This window comes from Mustela nivalis (assembly GCF_964662115.1).
Source record: "Mustela nivalis genome assembly, chromosome: 2".
NCBI lineage: Eukaryota > Metazoa > Chordata > Mammalia > Carnivora > Mustelidae > Mustela > Mustela nivalis.
In genome coordinates, this window is record NC_139021.1 from 10,566,808 (window position 1) to 10,586,935 (window position 20,128).

At 46.6% G+C, this 20,128-nt stretch overlaps 1 protein-coding gene across 4 annotated transcripts in view; it reads left to right on the plus strand.

Moving 5' to 3' along the window:
* ADCY8 (adenylate cyclase 8) overlaps window positions 1–19,849 on the plus strand; it is a 217,735-nt gene extending 197,886 nt beyond the window's left edge. For all 4 annotated transcript variants that reach the window (XM_082719720.1, XM_082719721.1, XM_082719722.1 and 1 more), the window contains 4 exons: window positions 6,549–6,695; window positions 14,797–14,889; window positions 16,332–16,446; window positions 19,273–19,849. In XM_082719720.1, the coding sequence (XP_082575846.1) occupies window positions 6,549–6,695; window positions 14,797–14,889; window positions 16,332–16,446; window positions 19,273–19,760 (843 nt within the window). In that variant the 3' untranslated portion in view covers window positions 19,761–19,849. The remainder of the gene's footprint in view (window positions 1–6,548; window positions 6,696–14,796; window positions 14,890–16,331; window positions 16,447–19,272) is intronic.
* Window positions 19,850–20,128: the final 279 nt, after the last annotated feature.

The window sequence follows — 20,128 nt, forward strand, 5'->3', positions numbered from 1 at the left end:
TTTAAGAGGAGAGTTCATCACCCCATATTATTGACGAGGACTCAGAGCCCCAGAGAGGGCCGTGACGTGCCTCCCTGTATGTAAGCAATGTTGTGAGTCAAATCCAGCCACGAGGATTCCTTGCCTCTGTGCTGCACTGCCCCAACCATGCCTCTGGGGTTTGGCAAGATCAGTGTGTACATGTGTGTGTGTGTGTGTGTGTGAGAGAGAGAGAGAGAGAGATAGACAGACAGACAGAGTAACATGAGAAGGGGTGACACAGGCAGAGGCAGGAATGCTATCACCTGCAGGAACTCCCAACATCCTGGTTTGTTCTTGTGAGAGGCCTCCTTAGCTCCACTTCTTGCTACAAATCAGAGCCACGATATGAACCGCTGCAAGGCTCAGGTCTGGACATTATGAGTTTGCAGCCACAGCACTGCTCACAAGTAAGCATGATTATCCCCATTTGTAGAAGAAAGTGGGGCTCTGAGAAGTGAGAACACAGAGGTGGTGAGTACTGAGCTTGAATCACACCCACGTTTGTGCAACTGAAGAGCTAAGTCTTGCGTTTTGTCCCATGTTGCTGTTAGGGCATGAGTGGGAGAGAAGGGGCAGCAGTGACAAACACTGACTCAAACCATCTGAACACAGGGTCGTGGACAGAGCCTTGCCCCCTGGGACACACTGTCCAGTTGGTTCTGGCTATGTCCCCCCACAAAGGTTCTGGCAGCTTCTGCTAGTCTGATGGACTTTTGGTTTAGATTAGTGCTCACCAACCCAGGGCAGGGACTTTTTCACAGATGAGGACCCTGGACTGGGTCATCAGTGTTGAGTAGATTATTGCTGAGTCCCAGGAAGCCCACTTGCCCTTTGTAGCTTTTCAAAGACCTGCAGAATGAACACTAATGAGAGCAGGTGTCCTGGGTGCCACAAAGTGCATACAGCACACATTCCCTCTCTGTCACTCACCAGCTGTGTGACCTAGGGTAACTCACCCAACCTCTCTGAATCCATTTATTTTTCATCAGATTCGTGAGGAAATAATTCCTCATGACTTCAGTGTGAGACTCTTGCTGAATTTAGTGTGAGAACCCAATTGAAAAAGAACATTTTAAGGGCCCAGCACAGCCTGGTGCAGTGGGTTCAGTATAGACAGGCTGTGTGGTTTTCTCAAAAGCCTGATGCCCTTGATTCAATCCCATCTCCTCTTCCTACTACCTGTGGAACTGAGCAAGGGATGAATCCCTCTGGACCTCACTTTCCTCACCTACAAAGTAACAGTCTTTTGCAACTTGGTCCAATTGCCACAATGTTTCCATAAGTAATTCTGCATAAAGCATCTAAATGGTGCTTGGCCCATTTTAGGAGCACACTGAGTTGTTGCTATTGTTTTTGATAAGGGTGAGCCATGATTATCTTTTTGTTCCTTTGCAATCCCAATCCCCCACTCACTGTCTCATACACTCAGTCACTCATTCACTCAGCATGTATTTATTGAGGGAAACCATGTACCGGGTGTTGTTCTAGATCCTGGGGATCAAACATTGAACAAAGAAAAAGAAAACTCCTTGCCAATATGGAGCATGCATTTTCATGGACAGATAGACATGAATGTGAATAAACATACAGGATAGTGCCCAGTAGTGATTAGTCCTTGGTGGACAGAAGAAGCTGAGTAAGAAAACAGAGTAGGTGAAGGAGGTGGGGTTGACACTGGAGGGTCTCTCCACGGCAGTGATGTTCTCACAGAAACCTGAGGCTACTAATAAAGTCAACCAGCCTCAGACATTGTTCCTCCCTTGCAGCGAGGTGGCTTAACTCAGTATAAGAAACCGAGGACCTGGAGCCAGACAGGCCTGGGTGCCCTGAGCCAAGAACCGACTGAGTCTTCATCCTGATATCTGGGCAGAACAGGGACTGTGCATATGCTCAACATCCTCTATGAAGCCCAGACCAGAGGACGATAGAACAATAATAGCTTTTCTATATTCATCAATCCCTCCCCAGTTTACAGTGCTCTTATGTTCTTTGAGCCCAAAATAGCAAGAAACAGATGGCATACCCAAAGTGGTTGACTGGGGAGTGTTGAACAATGGGATTGTCTTTAAAGGTGTAGGCAGGTGGCTGGCACTCTTCCATGCCCCCTCCAACCCCTCACCTCCTTTGTGTGCACACAAATTCCATCTTTCTTATTAACTAGCTGTGTGACCTAGGGCAGCTTACCCAGCATCTCTGAGTTCCTCATCTGATTCACAGCAAATAATACAGCCCTTGCTGAGTCGATGTGGGAATTAAATAAGGGGAGAACACATGAAGTGCTCAATGCAGCCCAGAGCAAGGTGGGTTCAGTATAGATATACCATCTGATTCACTTGAAAGGCCACTGTCCTAGATTTTGTTCCTTATAGCCACTTTCTTCACCAGTTAGCATCAGACAAAGAGGACTGAGACTCCTCCCACCCCACTCCAATAGGATGCAACAGAGTCAAGATCTGAACTCAGGTCCTAGGTCTTGAAGTTTATGCTCCAGGAACCCAACACCACATGTCAAATCAACCATCCATTCAGAAGGACTTACCAGATCCAGTTTCCAGTCCCAGTGATATTTATTCATAGGCATTACCCTGAGTATAAGTATTGTTATTGGGGTGGTGGTTGCAGCCCTGGTGTCTGCTTATTGACATTAATAGCAGCAGTGGCAGCATGGCTCTGGAGTCAGACGGCCTGGGCAGGGGATGAATTCCACCTCCGTCTCTTAACCGGGGGTCTTGGGTAAATTACCTACGGCTATGTGCCTCAGTTTCCCTTCAAGTACACACCAGGATCTTAACTATATCTAAGTCCGGGCTTGTGAGCACTCAACACGGTGATGTGTGTGCAGCCTTCTGTGTAAGGCTTGTCACACAGGAAGCTCCCCATAGATGTAGCTGACATTATTAGCATTGTTTGTGTTATATAAGCAATCGGAACATTCTGATTGTCGGCAGAAGCTGAGAAAGAAAAACCAAGAAGAGGCTGGGAGAAGCTAGGATTTGTGAGAAGACGCAGGCAGATAAATGATTGATGAGAAACCCCTGGAGACCCGCCTTTATATCCCAGTGGCATTTATAGATCACCAGGCAGAAGTGGGAGGCAAGCTGGCCCACTGGGTCATTACAGACTGGATTTCAGAAGGCGCTGGTAGGGTATTCTATTTTCTCTCTGTTTTAAACAGAAAATAGAAATAATGAGTGTTATGGGCCGAACTGTGTCTCCCCCGATTCATATGTCGAAGTCCTAATCCCCCAGTACCTCTGAATGCAACTGTATTTAGAGATGGGATTTTTAAAGAGGTAATTACATTCCAATGAGGCCATTAGGGCACGGCCCTAATCCACTCTGACTGTGTCTTTGTAAAAGGAGATTAGGACACACAAGCAGAGGGGAGATCATGTGAGGACATGGGAAGAAGATGGCATCTCCAGGTTAAGGAGAGAGCCCGCAGGAAAAAACAGCTCTGCTGACCCTTGATCTTAGACTTTGTAGCATCTAGAACAGTGGGAGAATCAATTTCGGTGTTTAAGCCACCCAGTCTGTGGCACTTTGTGATGGTAGCCTGAACAAATTAACACAATATGTAACAAATGGATTTTTTGTGCTCCAAATCACAGCCAGTTGGAGGAGTCAGATACAACAGAGAGTAAGTCTCCTTCTGGGGTATCACTCCACTGTTCAAGGCCAAGGTGAATGGACACCCCTTAGAAAGCCAGGTGCCATGGCTCAGCTCCTTGGCCACAATCTGCTCTCCTCACACCCTGCCCAGCCCAACTCCGTGCAGCGAGTCACCACCAGCCTGTGCTCTTTTGGACAAGGACTCATGAAAGTATTCACTCAGATTCATCCACACTTGAAGCCCAAGACTGATTGATCTTGAATCAGGGACACCATCTTTCTCAGACCAAGGGCATGAAAGCCAGAGAAGAAGAGCCCAAGTGTGCAGAGTGAGGAGGGTCCTTGAGGTCTTCCAACCCCAGCTCTTCCACTGCTAATGGTATGATCTAGAACAAAACAACAGTTTAACTCCTCAATCTCTCTCCCCCCACCCCTCTCTCTCTATCTCTCTCTCATTTTCCTTATCTGTAAAGTGGCAATAAGAATCAGTGCCTATTTCACAGGATCACTGCAAGGATTAAATCATTGAATTCATATGAAAGCACTTGGTTAACTTTATTGTTTCCTGCAAAGACCAGGGAGGCATTAGTTTCAACACGTTAGAGCATTTACCTTGTACCAGATGCAAGAGACAGTACGCCTGATAGTGCAGGCCTCCAGAAAATATGAACTGGGTGATTAGAGGGCACTATGGTGAATGGCATGGGGTCTTTGCCTCACAGAATTCACACTAAATGAAGAGGCAGACGGTAGGAATCAAAGCATTGAAGTGTGAGGTGTGTGTGTGTGTGTGTGTGTGTGCGCGCGCGCACACGTGCGCAATTCCAAAAGCAGACCTTGAGACAAGGATTTGAGTGAAAGTATTTCACTTGGAGGTGGTTCCAGGAAGCCCCGGCAGGCAGGATAATGAGAAGCAAGAGAAGGGCTAAATGCGGCACTATCAGACAAGGTTCCTCTGTGGGCGACTGCAGCTCAATCCCACTGGGAATTCAGGGACAAGTCAAAAGCATACCTCACAGCTGCCTGGCCCAATGAGTGAAGGAGCCGAGGACCACAAGACAATTGCCATCAGTCAGTGGTTGAGAGCAGCTCCCCAGGGACATTAACTTCCTGGAGCGGTGAGCCCGCGGCTCGCGGGGGCAGAGTGCCCTCTAGTGGTCAGAGAAAAGCTCCATGCAAAGCTACGCAAGAGCCCACAGCTGGACTTGGGGGATAGAAACCATCAGTCAGGAGACCTGCAGCATCTACTACGGTGAGTACATAGGAGTACAATGCTTCGCTGTTTCTGGAACATGAGGTCCGGTGCAGGGAATCACAGGCAATGAGGCTGAAGAGAAAGGTGGAGGCTAGGGCATGGTGTTTGAGCTTCATCCTGAGGGCAGTTGTGGGCCACTGGCAGGTTTTAAGAATGGGAGGAGGCATGGTCAATATTCTGTCTTTAAACAATTACTGTGGCCACCATGGGAAACATGCTTTGGGATGGGACAAGACAAGTCAAGGAACCCAGTGTGGGGAGGAAGATGGGTAGCCATTGGGCAGGAGGGGCAGAAAAAATATCTGAGACAAAAAGAAAGCCAGCAGAAGGTGGCAATCTACTAAATCTGGACATAATGGAGAAGAAGGTGTCAAGGCATCTCTGCGCATCTCTAACCTTGATGACTCAGAGACACTGGTGCCACCCACCGAGAGCATGAGGGGGCAGGTTTAGGCGGAGAGGAGAAGCATTTGGGTGTGGCATTTATAGCTTGAGGACCAACCCACCTTGGGGTCCAGTAGCTGGAAGCCCAAGAGTGGGAGCTGACTTGAAGACAGGAGTTCAGAGGCTGCCCCACCTGAATGTCGGAGAAAGGTTAAGAGTAAACGAGATGGCCCGGATAAGTGTGTGAACTCTGGACCTGGCTGTGGGTCAAGGACAGAACCACAGCCATCATCAACATTTCCGATGGAAGGTAAGCTCCAAAAAGGCATCTCTGAAGGAGCCAGACATAAGGAACACATAGGCGGCATCACTGAAACAAGGAAAAAGTCCAGAGACTCGTGGTCTTGGGAGGGATGACCCCACTGGCCTGCACAGAAGGCATGAAACGATACCCATGTGGTGATTTTTTTTCCACTTTGGCTGGCAGTTTAACCCACTCCAGAGTCATTTCATCTCAGCCTGACATGTGAGTGAACATCGCCAGGGTGGGGAGAGGCAATGGAGGGAACTCACTTGGGAAGTTTGCACAAAGAGAAGAAGAGATGGGTGGGTGGCTCCAGGTGTGTTCAGGTTCCAGGGCCCATCATAGTATTCCATATGGGGGACATTTGAAGAGGGGAGGGGTGCCGAGGAGAAAGAGGTGGAGGAAGAGAAGGAGTAAAGAAAAAGATCACTGCAAGAGGAAGTTGCTGAAGAAGTTAGAAGCAAGAGCTGCCAAGACATCCAGTAGAAACGTTGACCTTCAGCAGAAGGAGAATGCACTGTCTGCAACGGAAGCAGAAGGAATGAAAATAAATATGAACATAGGCACAAGTATGAGTATTGGAACAGAGCTGCGTCACTGCCAAGAGCCCTAGTTTTTGCCACAGAGGTAAGAGATGAGATCATTTCTTGAAAGGAATCGAGTGGGGAGTGAAGTTAGGGACAATGGTGAGGGTTTAGACTCATTGCTAGGAAAACAGAGAAGGAAACTGACCAAGGACAAAGGATCTACAATCAGAACTCGTGGCCCAGCCATGGCTGGAGACCATGAATTGTCAATGGCCCCAGGACATGTGGCTACCGTGTTGACATGATAGTGTCAGAGCCTCATTCTCTGTCCTCTCCATGGACACCTGTACGTGGGTCCAGGTGCACATGCTCATGGGGGAGCATCGCCACAGACCCTCACTGCTGATGACCGTTTCTGGCTCCCTCTGTGTGTCTCCCCATGCAGGAGCTGTATTCTCAATCCTATGATGCCGTCGGGGTGATGTTTGCCTCCATCCCGGGGTTTGCAGACTTTTACTCTCAGACTGAAATGAATAACCAAGGAGTGGAGTGCCTGCGCCTGCTGAATGAAATCATTGCTGACTTCGATGAGGTAAATCAAAGCCTCAGAAACCTATAGTCCCCAGTGGGCATCACTGTTGTCCTAGCATCACGTTTGCTGTGGCAATAGCTTGTACTCACAGAACCACAGGCTGCAGTATGAACACAAACATGTATTAGCTAATTTAAGTATCATGTGAGATAAACATTGTTTTTCCATCTGGGGAATCGAGATCAGTAGTCTCAGCGAGGCAGGGCGATCTAACCCAATGGAAAAACCACCATCAAATGGCAAAACCAGCACTTGATTGGAGGCCACTGCTACACAGACACTGGCATCGCAGACTTGGGACTTATAGGGATATTTCTCCATTTCCTCTAAATGCCAGAGATAAAGCCATCAATTCACATTTGGTCAAAGACCTAAATACAAGTATGCACATGTTCCAGATAGTGCTTTCTCCTTTTAGGCTCCATGAGTGTAAAGCACACATGACATAGGCAGATATACTTATACTGCACTGTATTTACATGAACAGACTTGGCAGAGGGATCCTCTGCCACCCCCATCTTCTAGCTTCAAGTAGGGCACCATTGTCTATCCATTTGCCCAGGCCTGAGAAGGGAAGTGATTCATCGAGAAAATGCTAAGGAAGAGGCCATGCAAAGATGGGATTCGGCGGAGGTCTACCTCCTAGCCTGATCCCTGGGGAGCTCAGCAGCATAAGTGACACCACAGGGTTGTTTCACGCCGGGGCAAGGGGGCCAAGTGTACACCTATGTTTGTCAGTCATTGGCTGTGGGCTGCCCCTTGGTGGAGGAAGTTGCCTCACTTCCCAGGCATTTCCAGCAAGGGGGTTTTCAATGGCTCAAGGCAGTTCTCCAAAAAAGGAGTGCATTGTCAGCAGCCAGGCCTCATGGCATTCTTGAGAATGACCCCATAATGGAGATGTGGATGGGGCACGAAGAGCATTAGTGACTCATTCAATGTCCGCTCCCTTGAGCCCCATGTTCCATTTAGCTACTGAGTTCTGTGGGTTCCTTCTTGATGGCTCTTTAGTCTGTCTCTTCATCAGCATCAGTACTGCCCTTTTCTTGCCCTTGGCCATCTTACTTCTTTTTTTTTTTAATTAAATTTATTTATTTTCAGCATAACCGTATTCATTATTTTTTCACCACACCCAGTGCTCCATGCAATCCGTACCCTCTATAATACCCACCACCTGTACCCCAACCTCCCACCCCCCGTGCCTTCAAAACCCTCAGATTGTTTTTCAGAGTCCATAGTCTCTCATGGTTCACCTCCCCTTCCAATTTCCCTCAACTCCCTTCTCCTCTCTAACTCCCCATGTCCTCTATGCTATTTGTTATGCTCCACAAATAAGTGAAACCATATGATAATTGACTCTCTCTGCTTGACTTATTTCACTCAGCATAATCTCTTCCAGTCCCGTCCATGTTGCTACAAAAGTTGGGTAGTCATCCTTTCTGATGGAGGCATCATACTCCATAGTGTATATGGACCACATCTTCCTTACCCATCTTAATTCTTCCCTGGAAGACTGCAGCATTCTCTAGCTGCCCCTTCCTGCACCTTACCTAAGCCATCACCAAAAGCATGACTATCTCTTCACATCCCTTTGAAACCTCAAGCCCGTCAGTGGTTCTGTTTGTCAGCTCCTCATAGGTCACCTGAGGCTTTGCACTTGCTAAACCTGTACACTCTCTGGCCTTTCCTCCCACTGCATGCCACCTGGCCCCCTTGCCACCAACCAGCTGCTTACAAGCCATTATGCCCACCTGGCTATTCCACACTCTGCTCTTTCTACTCCAAAATTATGCCATCCTTACCATACTCTGTCCTGTTTCCCTCAATATCACAGCCAGCAGAAAACCTAATACTGAACACTCCTTTCAAATATCTTCTCTAGTGCTGACACCTCTTCTAATCTCCTTTCTAGCCTTGTAAATGTTGTCCCTCCTATTTCCATGAAAAACTTATACTCTGAAACTTTCCATCATGAAGCCTGAAACCCTTCAGTGCACAGATCTGCAGCCCCCACTAGTCCCTAAAGTTCTGGGAAAGAAACCCACCTTATTAGTATAGGTGTTTACCATGTGTTGCCACAAATGCAAAGCAATTTCAATAGATAGCATTCAGTTTTTACTTCTCCCTCAACAAAACCCACAAGGTAGGAATTATTAGCTTTCGTTTTATAAAGAAACAACACTGACACCAAGACAGCCCAGGCTTTTGCCACCACTAAGTAGTGCTGCCAACATTTGAACCCAGGTCCACCATACTGTTTTGGTTTTTAACCATTAACTGGCATTCATGGTTCTAGTTCTGTAGTCAAAAAGGCAACAGTGATCATTTTAGTTGCTCTAGGGATGGAAGTGGGGATCAAGATAAATAAGACACGGTCACTCCTGGTTTCCATAGCCTCGCAGTCTAGTGAGGGACGAGACCACTGACTCACCTTCACTCGCAAAGTCAGCGGTTAAGTGTACTCATACAAAGGCCTTGCATTGTGGAGAGTGGAGGGTGATTCCATGATAATAGTACGTTTATTCCATCTCTTTGTGACACTCATAAAGGTAGAAATCATACTCTAATGTAACTTGTTAAGTCCTCATGGACTAGCACTGTGCCTAGAACATAGAAGATGTTCATAACAGATGCTTACTAAGTATTTGCTAAAGGGATAAATCAATCAATCAATCAATCAATCAATTAATAGGGGACATAAACAAACTGGAAAGTAGCAAGGTGAAGATAAACTAATGTAATCCAAAACATATATTTAAATTTAAAAAATAATAATAAGATAGCTGTATTTTTTTTTTTAACTGTCTGATGGTTGAGCCATCGGGCAGTTTTATTTTAAACTCTATAGTCCCTTATCTCCCAAAAGTACTCAAGAGCATGTTTTTAAATTGTAATAAATAAATATGAACTAAATTTCCTTCTCCGTGCCCCAATTTGTAGACACCTGGTGTCTTAGAAAAATAAGACAGTGCCCCTAGTAGCAGAGGTGGATTTTTACAGAGGGAAGTTGGATTGGCTAGGGGAGGGGAAGATTGGTCCTGGAGCTGGGTTTTAGACCAGGAGGAGGGGAGAGGGAGGAACTGGAGGGCAGTGAGAGAAGAGAAGAGGGCAGAGATGAGAGAGAGAATCGAAAAGAAGACGTAAGGGAGGGTGTGGAGAAAGGGGAACCCTCTTCCACTGCTAGCGGGAAATGCAAACCGGCACAGCAATTCTGGAAGACAATATGGAGTTTCCACCAAACGCTAAAAACAGATCTGCCCTACGACACAGCAATTACACTAGTCGGTATTTATCCAAAAGATACAAGCAGAGTGATTCAAAGGGGCACCTGCAACCCGATGTTTATAGTAACAATGTCCACAATAGCCAAACTATGGAAAGAATCCAAATGTCCATTGACTGATGAATATACATACATATATATATATATATATATATATATATACACACACACACACATATATACATATACATATACATATACATATATACACACACACATACACAGTGGGATATTACTTAGCCATCAAAAAGGATGGACTCTTGCCATTTGCAAGGATATAGATGAAACAGCATAATACTAAGTGAAGTATGTCAGAGAACAACAAATACCTTGTGACCATTCATATGTGGAATTTAAAAAACAAAACAGACGAACATAGAGGAAGGGAAGGAAAAATAGAATAAGACCAAATCAGAGAGGGGGAAAAATCATAGAGACTCTTCACTCTAGGAAACAAGCAGGGTTCCTGGAGGGGAGGTGGGGGGGAGCATTGGTAACTGGGTGAGGAGAATGAAAGAAGGCGTGTGATATAATGAGCACTGGGTGTTATAAGCAACTAATGAATCACAGTGTATGGTAATGCAGTATATGTTAACTAATTATAATACAGTATATGTTAACTAATTAAATTTTAAATTTAAAAAATTTTTAAAAGGAAAGAAGGGGAGGAAATGGGAAGAATTAAAAGGGAGGAGGCAGAGGAAGAGGGAAGAGCATGCAGTCAGCAGGAAAGTTCCCTGGCCTGCCAACCCTAAGCACTCAGCTTTCCCTACATGAGTCCTCAGGACACCCAGACATACCTTCTTCCTTTGTGTCAAGAGAGACCTCCACGTTCTGCCCTGGCGAAGCTGCAGCCAGATGCCCTGGTGCTGACTTTAGAAATGACGCTGCTCTTCTTGCTGATAAAAGTACCACGGGAATCTGAGAGCATGAGACACTCTTTCTTGGCTCAGAGGAAAGCAGAACATTTCATGGACTGCACGCTCCAGGACTGGGTTTGAAATAACCCCATGCTGGGCCTCCTTGTCCCATGGCCCCTGCTTGTTGAAGGCCAAAGTGTGCTCCCACATCTCAGGGCTCCATGCGGATGAGTGAATTAATAAAGGGGTTGATTAGAAACCATGTTATGTCCCCAGATGCTTTTAGCTATATGGCAGATACTTTTGCTGCAGGGACATTCGTTGAAATAATGAAGCCTCTTGCTGCCTTCCGATTGACTTCTGAGGAGGAGGCAGCTTTGTTTGAGCCTGAAATTGGCCCGTGGCCAAGTCATTCCAAGAGAAGAGGAAAGAAGAGCGCCCTTCCCTCTAGGAAGCTGGGGAGGCAATTGTAAGGAGGCAGAGGGAGGGAGAAGGACAACCGAAGATATGCCAAGATCCCCCAAGCTAATATTTTAATAGCCACAGGGCTGCTAAGAGACCAAACCTGCTTGGTTGTGTGCAAGGGCAAATGTCAGACATGATCCCAGGCTAAGGACATGCAGGCTGCTCCAGCCACTTCCCTTCCTGGGTGTGTGGTTGGTGGAACCTTCACCAGGGCAGAACAGTGGCTTCACGTTAGCTCAAGAAACAAAAATAATAAACAAAGCATGCTTCATCTGTGAATCAGGCTATAAACACACACACACACACACACACGCATATACAGGCACACACCCCAAATCAAATCACAAAAGCACCTGCAGTGTTTTCCTTGTTTTCCCAGAAGAATTTCTCTCCAGCTGGAATTTTTCACATTTTCTTAGTTCCAGATTAATTTTGAGAGGATGCCTGTAGCAAGTCGTGTGTAGAAAACCCATCTCATCTTCTTTGTCTGACCCACCTGTGGCATGAGCCCCTGAGCATATTATAAGCTTAAAGGGAGACAGAGAGTTGGAAAACCAAAAGTTGTATCTAAATCCCTACCAACATAGGGAAATCAGAGGTTAGAGCTTAGCCCTGGGAGCCAGGGAGGTTTGAGTTTTGAACCTACATCCTCCACCCAGGGCTGGCTTCATGGATGTGTGACCTGTTTGGGGCCTGTAGTGAGAAACAATCAGAATCTGGATATCTTTGAAGGTGAGCTAAGGATTTCCCGAAGGGTTGGGTGTGGGTTATTGTTGAGTCCGTAATCAAAGGAACAAGACTGATACAAAGTGAAGGTCAAGCAAAGCTTTATTTTGCGCCAAGCATGGAGAATCAAACTGACTGGTTGGGGCCATCTCTTACAAAGAGGTGACCCCTCCCAGCCTCACACACTAACTTTTATAGAGGGGGTTGAGCCGGGTTATACACAGGTGGCCAATGAGATTGCAATACACAGAGAAAACTGCACAGTCATGCTAGGTCAGAAACACACAGAGAAAACTGCATAGTCATGCTAGGTCACACATGGGTGGCCAATTGAATTTCAATTTACCTTAGTAGATATATGCGTGCCCCACTGATTGGATGTCTCCACCTGGCCTGACCCACCCTTGTATCTGGGCTTCGCAAGATACCCTTGTATCTGCCCTTCCTCTGGGAGGGGCAGGGTCAATCTAAGCTCACTGTATAAACACAAAATGGCTCCCTGGCTAAGTAGGCCCTTACAGTTAAGATGTTTTTATCCAGAACAGTTGGAAAAGTGGAGACACCGTGACTCAAGATGGTGGTGGGTAGAGAACCAAAGGTATCTTTTTGGGAATGGCAGGCTAGTGATGCCTCTGAGGCCAGTGACAGGGATGTCACTGAGCAACTTTGTGTAGAAAGAGTCTGATGGTCAAGGGAAAACACATACATTTAGGAATCTTCAGCAAAGAGATCACAAGGGAGTAAGTTATTTTTTTAAGGTTTTTTTTTTTTTTAATTTATGTAATAGAGGGAGAGGGAGAGAGAGAATCTTAATCAGACTCCCCACTGAACATGAGCAAGCAGGACACAGGTCTCGATCCCATGACTCTTAGATCGTGACCTGAGCAGAAATCAAGAGTTGATCACTTAACTGACTGAGCCACCCAGGCACCCCAGGTAAGTTAAAATGGAAAAGAGAAGAGGTATGAGCCCTGAGCCTTGGGGCCACCAACACCATGAGTTAAGGAAAATAAGAAGGAACTAGCAAAGGGGACTGAGGAATTGCCAGTGACATGGAAGAAAAGCCATGAGTGGGCAGAAACCATGTGTTTGGGAAAAGTGTCACAGCCCATTGTCAGATCCTGCCAGTGAGCCAAACAGGGTGAGGCCAGTGGTCAGCCAATTGGAAAAGTTGTCACAAGTCCAGACAAGAGTAATGTCACTGTCAAGGGGGCACTCGGGATGCCAGTCTAGAGTGGATTTAGAAAAGAACAGGGAAGAAGTTGGAGGCAGTGAGGAGAGACAACTCTTTGAGTATTTTTATAGCAAAAGAAATGTGGTGTCCACCAGGACTTTTCTTAAGATGGGAAAAATAACCACAGCCCTCTTCCTGCTTCTCTGAACCTACTGTGCATTTTCCCCAACCTCCAGCCATCATTTGTGTTGTCCCCTCTTTCCTGATGCACCTTCCAATCCTTTCCAGGCTCCAGTCTCCCAGCAGACAAAACCTTCCTCACTCTTAAAAGTGAAGCTAGAGATCTTTTGCTCAGGGAGGCCTCCAGATGTTATCAAAATGCTCCATTCTCCCTGTTCCTACACCCGGTATATTTCCACCATGCACTTTACTAGAATTAAACTAGGGCACATTTTGTGCAATTAATTCTTTAACATGTGGTCCCCGCCCCTGCCTGGGCTGTCAGCCCTCTGATGGATGGCTGGGACCTCCCATCTTGTTCATGAGATTTCGCAGAAGCTCAATGGATAGTTGCTGTATTAGTCATTACCATTGCTATAACAAATCGCCACCAATTTAGTGACTTGAAACAACAGAAATTTATTATGTTACAGTTTAGAGTTCAAAAGTCCAAAATGGATCTCACAGGTTAAATCAAGGTGTCATCGGGGCTGTGTTCCTTCTGGAGCCTCAAGGGAGAATCCATATCATTACAGCTTCTAAAGGCCACCTGCGTTCCTTGCCTTGTGGCTCCTTCCTCCATCTGTAGAGCCGGCAGTCACACCTCTGACTTCTGCTTCTGCCCCCACATTGCTTTCTCTAACTTTCTTGCCTCCTCCTTTCGCTTGTAAGGATGCTTGTGATTACTTGGGGCACACCCAGCTAATCTAGGGAATCTTCCTATCTCAGAATCATTAAGTTCATCACATCTACAAAGTCCTTTCTGCCATGAAAGGTAACATATCCTCAGGTTCCAAGGATTAGGACATGGACATCTGTTGAGGGGAGTAGAATGGGAAACCACAGGAGGGTTTTGCATGGACCGGGGACATGATCTGACTTGCTATGGAATGGGATCACTCGGGCTGCTGGCATGGGAGTGTGGGGGTGAGGGAGGGAGCAGGTAGGTCATGGTGGTACAACAACCAGGTATAAGCCAACAATGGCTCAGACCAGTATGCTGACAACAAGTGTTAAGATTCCAAATACAGTTGAAGGTATAGCCAAAAAGATTTGTTGGTGGATCGGGGAACATTTGTGATTTCTTTTTTGAACCAATAAAATAACCATATATTTTGAAGATTCACTGAAACAGATCTACTCCTTAAAGAGTATCTGGGCACACCTATCATGACACCTGGCACTTCGCAGGTGCTCAGTAAACATATGTTGACTGCCTTAAGGCATGCTTCTCAGAGAGAAAATTAGCTGTCTCAAGGATGCTAAACCAGACACAGGTAGTCCTCATTGTGAGCCAGGGGCCTGTTTCAGGAAAGTACCCGCATCTTCTGGAAAAATAAACACCAGGACTAACATCATTGCCTGGATCTATTTTAGCTCCTCGGTGAAGACCGGTTCCAAGACATTGAAAAGATTAAGACCATTGGCAGCACCTACATGGCTGTGTCAGGCCTGTCCCCCGAAAAACAGGTAAAGAAGCTCCTTGCTCTCAGCCACACTGCATGGCAGATGCTTCACTATGGTCATGCCAGTGAAGGCAGTGAGGCCACCATCACCAGCCTGCATGCGGGCTGGTGGGGAGAGACTCTGATGAACGGGATATTATAGTTGTGTGACGTACATTTGTTCCCACGGGCAGTGGGGTCTACTGGATGAAACAATGCTTCTTTATGACTGAGAAACCTCTAGGCTCCATTCTGAGCCTTGTTGTTGACTTGATGAACAAAATCAGGGCCACGAAATTACCCTGGGTATGAGTTAGTAATGGGTATTACCAAACCACTGGTATTACCATTGGTAATGATGAGCCAGCCTGTTTTCTTATTCTTACGGTATGTAAGAATATTAGTAATATCTCCCACTCTGTTGAGGGCTGACTATGGGCCAGGCACCAATGTCAATTAGGAACACTAGTATCTACCTTCCAACCTTAGTAGATGAGACCTGAGACTGTATACCATGCTCCCATGCAAAAGCTTACATGGATAGTAGTCTATGTTACTAGGAAGAAGGATTCCTCATTTCTTCTTCTCATCCTTCCTTTGCTTGCTTTCCAACTAAAAACCTAGAAACATTCCATGAGCACTTACCTGGGAAGACACACACACTAGTCACTGGATGCACATGTGTGGAGCTTTATAGCAGGGTCCACGAAGTACAGTCTGCATGCCAGATCTGACCCACCATTTGTTTTTGTCAATAAAACTTTATTGAAACACAGCATACCCATATATACATAGTTTATCTTTGGCTCCTTTGAAGCTAAAATGGCGGCATTGAGCAACCATGACAAAGCCTAAAATATTACTACCTGGCCCACCACAGAAATTATTTGATCTGCTCTGCTCTGCTCTGCTCTGCTCTGGAGGAGCACAGAGTGCTTTCAAATACGCAATCTCATGCAATCCCTGGGAAGCAGTCAGGGCACGTGTGCAAATCCCCATTTTATAGATGAGGAGATTGAGGTTCAGAGAGGCCCTGAAGCTTACTCTCATCTTTCCTCAGGAGTTCTATGAGCAAAGGTCCATATGAAACATCCCTTAAACAGATGGTGTGAGTGCTTCAAAGGAAATATACAGATTTCCTAGCACTTACACACACACACACTCTCTCTCTCTCTCTCTCACACACACACACCTGTAAGTGTACTCAGGAATGCATGGCATGTTAACCCAACAAGTGTAGAGGTGGGAAAAGGAATATGATGAGCCATGCATATTACACTCGCTTCAGCAAATCTCCCGTCATCCTGCGTCTCGGGGATGCTGCCGACTCTAGTGTACAGAGGCTCACATACCTCGTTATCTCCATCTCAGGGGCACACAGATGTGTTAGGACATAGGACAGGCCCCTGCTGCAGAAAGATTCATGTTTGCCACAGCGAATGAATTCTTCTCTCCCCTCTGCTCCAGCAATGTGAAGACAAGTGGGGACATTTGTGCGCCCTGGCTGACTTCTCCCTCGCCCTGACTGAGAGCATACAGGAGATCAACAAACATTCCTTCAACAATTTCGAACTCCGGATTGGTGAGTAGCCGCTGGAGGTGTGGTGAGTGGGATCCCATAAAGCTGGCTGGCCTGGCTCCATCAGAACCTCCCATGCCCTGGACTATGGGTAGCTTTCTCCTGCAAAATACAACAGGCTTGGTGTGACCTTGCCAAGGACAAGGACAGCATCAGCTCAGGTCAGTCTGGCCTTCTTGTCACTCAGGGTGCCAGAAGCCAGGGAACAATGCTGGCCTGTGTGCAGAAATACACAGCAAACACTACAAGTTACCTTTCCTCCAAGTTACTTGTGCAGTACACTACCCACACAAGACCCTGCTGAGGGAGAGAGATGAGTCATCTGTCCTTTCATTATGACTTCATGTCATCTGATGCTGTTGGTCAGTGTGCTGCTCCCCAGTTCTTCTGGATAATGCCCTAAAACAAAAGCAGGATTTGACTCCTAAGTTTGTCAGATGCTGTATTGCTCAGGGACAGACAGAAAACCTTTCAGCTCTTCCCATGGTCACACAGCTCACACTTCCTTGAGCTTAGAGACATCCAGGAGTAATGCAACAGTGCAATGGAAATCATAGCAATGTGACTAAGGGCCCTTTATGATGTGTATAACTCATCAATGTCTTCAGCATCTCTGCTGATTCTAGGAGGCCTCCTCCAGCAGCACAGTGTAAACACCCCTGCTCTAGTCCACATCCTCATTTCATAGTGGGTCAATTCAGGCCCGGAGAAGGAGAGTAATAGCTTATGATCACACAGCCAAATGGCCACTCGGGAAGGGGCTCCAAGACGTCCGGACAGATCAATGACATTCTGGCTGCCAGGTTCCAGGCGAACACAGTCTTTGCTGTAGTGTTCGGATTTTAGATGTCCTCTGGCCAGCATACCATGGACTGACTTAGCTTTCCCTGAATAGCTTTCAAGAAACAAGGGTCAAGAAATGCCAATATCTGACTTGTCAGAGCAACCAAATGCCACGCACCTTTGTTCACCAAAATAAAAAGAAGTTCTGTTTTATGTTTTGGATCTATGGCTGGATGCTCGGGGCTTGTTCCCACATGTTCCATCGACCCTACGTGTCCTTTCTGAAATCAGTGACTACACACTTGAACAAGGACTAAAAAAGCAGAACATCAACCTTGAACAAAGCAGGAGATGTCGCTGGGGTCAGGGCTGACTCTTGGTGTGAAATTCAGAGTTCTGGCATCGTTCAGGGGTTAGAAGATCATTTTCCTAGCTTCCCTGGGCATCTCAGTTTGTGTTTGGGGTCCACTGAGACTGGTTCTACAACATTGGGCAAGCCATTCGAACCCTCTGAATGTCCGTTACCTCGTGTGAAAGCTGGGCATGATATTATTTACCCCCACCCGTCACCCCCCCCCCACAGTAGTAACGTGGAATCAGACAGGGTAATGCCTGTAACGTGGTCTGCAAATCATAGAGAAATCTCCGTCACTGTAGTTCCCATGTGGTCCCAAAGGTCTGCATCCCCAATTTCTTAGTCACTTCTATCTGATTTTGTGTAGGGCAGGGAGGGGTTTTCTTTTCCCTCTGCCCAGAATGATCTAACCCAGATATCTGCATGGCTTCTCCTGTCATTGTCTTCAGATTTCCACTCAGAAAGGCCTTTCCTCACTACCCTCTCCCAGAATGCCCCTCCTATCTTTCTCCCTCTAACCCAACTGGTTTTTCTTTACAGCCTTTATGATTCTTTGATAAATTACTTTTTGTTTGTTTGTTTCTGTCTCTCCCCATTAGAAGGTAAGCTCCATGAGGGCTGGGGCTATGTCTCTTTTCCTTTCCATCATATCCCCCATGCCTGAAATAGTGTTGGTCCTGAGCAGGTGTCTAGTCAGTTTGGTAGAATACATGAGAAATTCTAAGTCTACTAGTAGGAGACAGACATGCCCACCAACATGATTAGTGAAATGTTATCATTCCTAGAAGAAGCCCATGTTGCATAAAAGAGGAGTCATTGAAACTGTCTTCAAAGACATTTGCCAAATTAACCATGGGATTGGGCAGACATGACAGTCCAAGCCAGGAGATGAGCAGGGACAAAGGCACGGAGGTGCGTTGAAGGCTGGCAGGTGAGGGCAACTCCAGCACTTTGGGGTGGGTACAAGGCAAGGTGAAGGGTGAGAAGGTAAAAGTGAAGGGGAGAGTGGTAGTGAAGGAGCCAGATTCAAGATGCCCTTGACTGTGATTCCAAGGTGCATGGGCATCATCCTACAGGCCAAAGGAGCCATGGCAGGTGTTGAAGTGGGCTGGAGCTTGGTCAGATGCCCTTCAGCAGTGGTATGGAGGATGGTCTGCAGGAAGACAAGACAGGGGATGGGGAAGCCAGTTGGGAGGCTTTTGCCATGAACCAAGAGAACCAAGGGAACCAAAGGAATGAACCAAGGGAATGAACCAAGGGAATAAAAGCAGACAGAGAAGGAAAATGCCTACCTAAGCCCTCAGAGCTCTGTAGTAGCAGAGGCTGGAGGACACCCAACATCCTGACTCATGGTCCGGTGCTCTGTCTGTCCCAGCAGCTGAAATAAGTCATTGTCCACGTGAGAATAATAACAGCTTCTTCTTGAGTCCTCCTTGGTTGTCAGGCACCATGCTAAGGCCTTACTTCCATAATCTCAATTCATTCTCTACATTGTGGATGGGAAAAGTGAGGTCCACATAGGCTAAAGAATGGACACTGGCCATATATGTAATGAGTGACTGATGCAGGATCTGGGCCCTACAATGTATCCGCAGGGACAACCCGCTCACTGGTCACTGTCCCAGACAGGGGTGCAGCCATCTCAGAGATGTCCCTCTTCTCTCATCTCTCATTCCTTTGGTCACCTGCAGGCATCAGCCATGGCTCCGTGGTAGCTGGCGTTATTGGCGCTAAGAAACCACAGTATGACATTTGGGGCAAAACCGTGAACCTGGCAAGTCGAATGGACAGCACAGGTGTCAGTGGCAGGATCCAAGTCCCCGAGGAGACCTATCTCATCCTGAAGGACCAGGGCTTTGCCTTTGACTACCGAGGGGAGATCTATGTGAAGGGCATCAGTGAACAGGAAGGAAAAATCAAAACGTACTTTCTGCTGGGAAGAGTCCAACCCAATCCATTCATCTTGCCCCCGAGAAGACTGCCCGGGCAGTACTCCTTGGCCGCAGTCGTCCTGGGCCTTGTCCAGTCTCTCAACAGGCAAAGGCAGAAGCAGCTGCTCAACGAGAACAACAACACGGGGATTATCAAGGGTCATTACAACCGGCGGACTTTGTTGACACCCAGCGGGCCAGAGCCTGGAGCCCAAGCCGAAGGCACCGACAAGTCTGATTTGCCATAAAAGCATTTTCTTTGTGTTTCTTTTTTTGTATTTCTTTTATATATAAAATAAATATACTAATAAAAAGGTTTAATTTTTTTTAAAACAAGGATGGTTTCATTAGTCTTTGGCTACACTAAACTGAAGATAGGAGTTGAGTTTCTCTTCCATCACAGAACTTTACTGACCACCTCTTATGTACAAGGTTCTTTGGGAACACAGATAAATAAGGCTCAGTCCCTGACATTGAGAGGTTCACAGCTGAGTGTGAAAAGAGGGACTTGTAATTAGACATTTGACACACCTGTCTTTTATTGAGCTCCTGCAGTGTGAAGGGCCCAATGCCCAACTCTTTCCATAATGACCTCATGTATTCCCCACAGTACTTT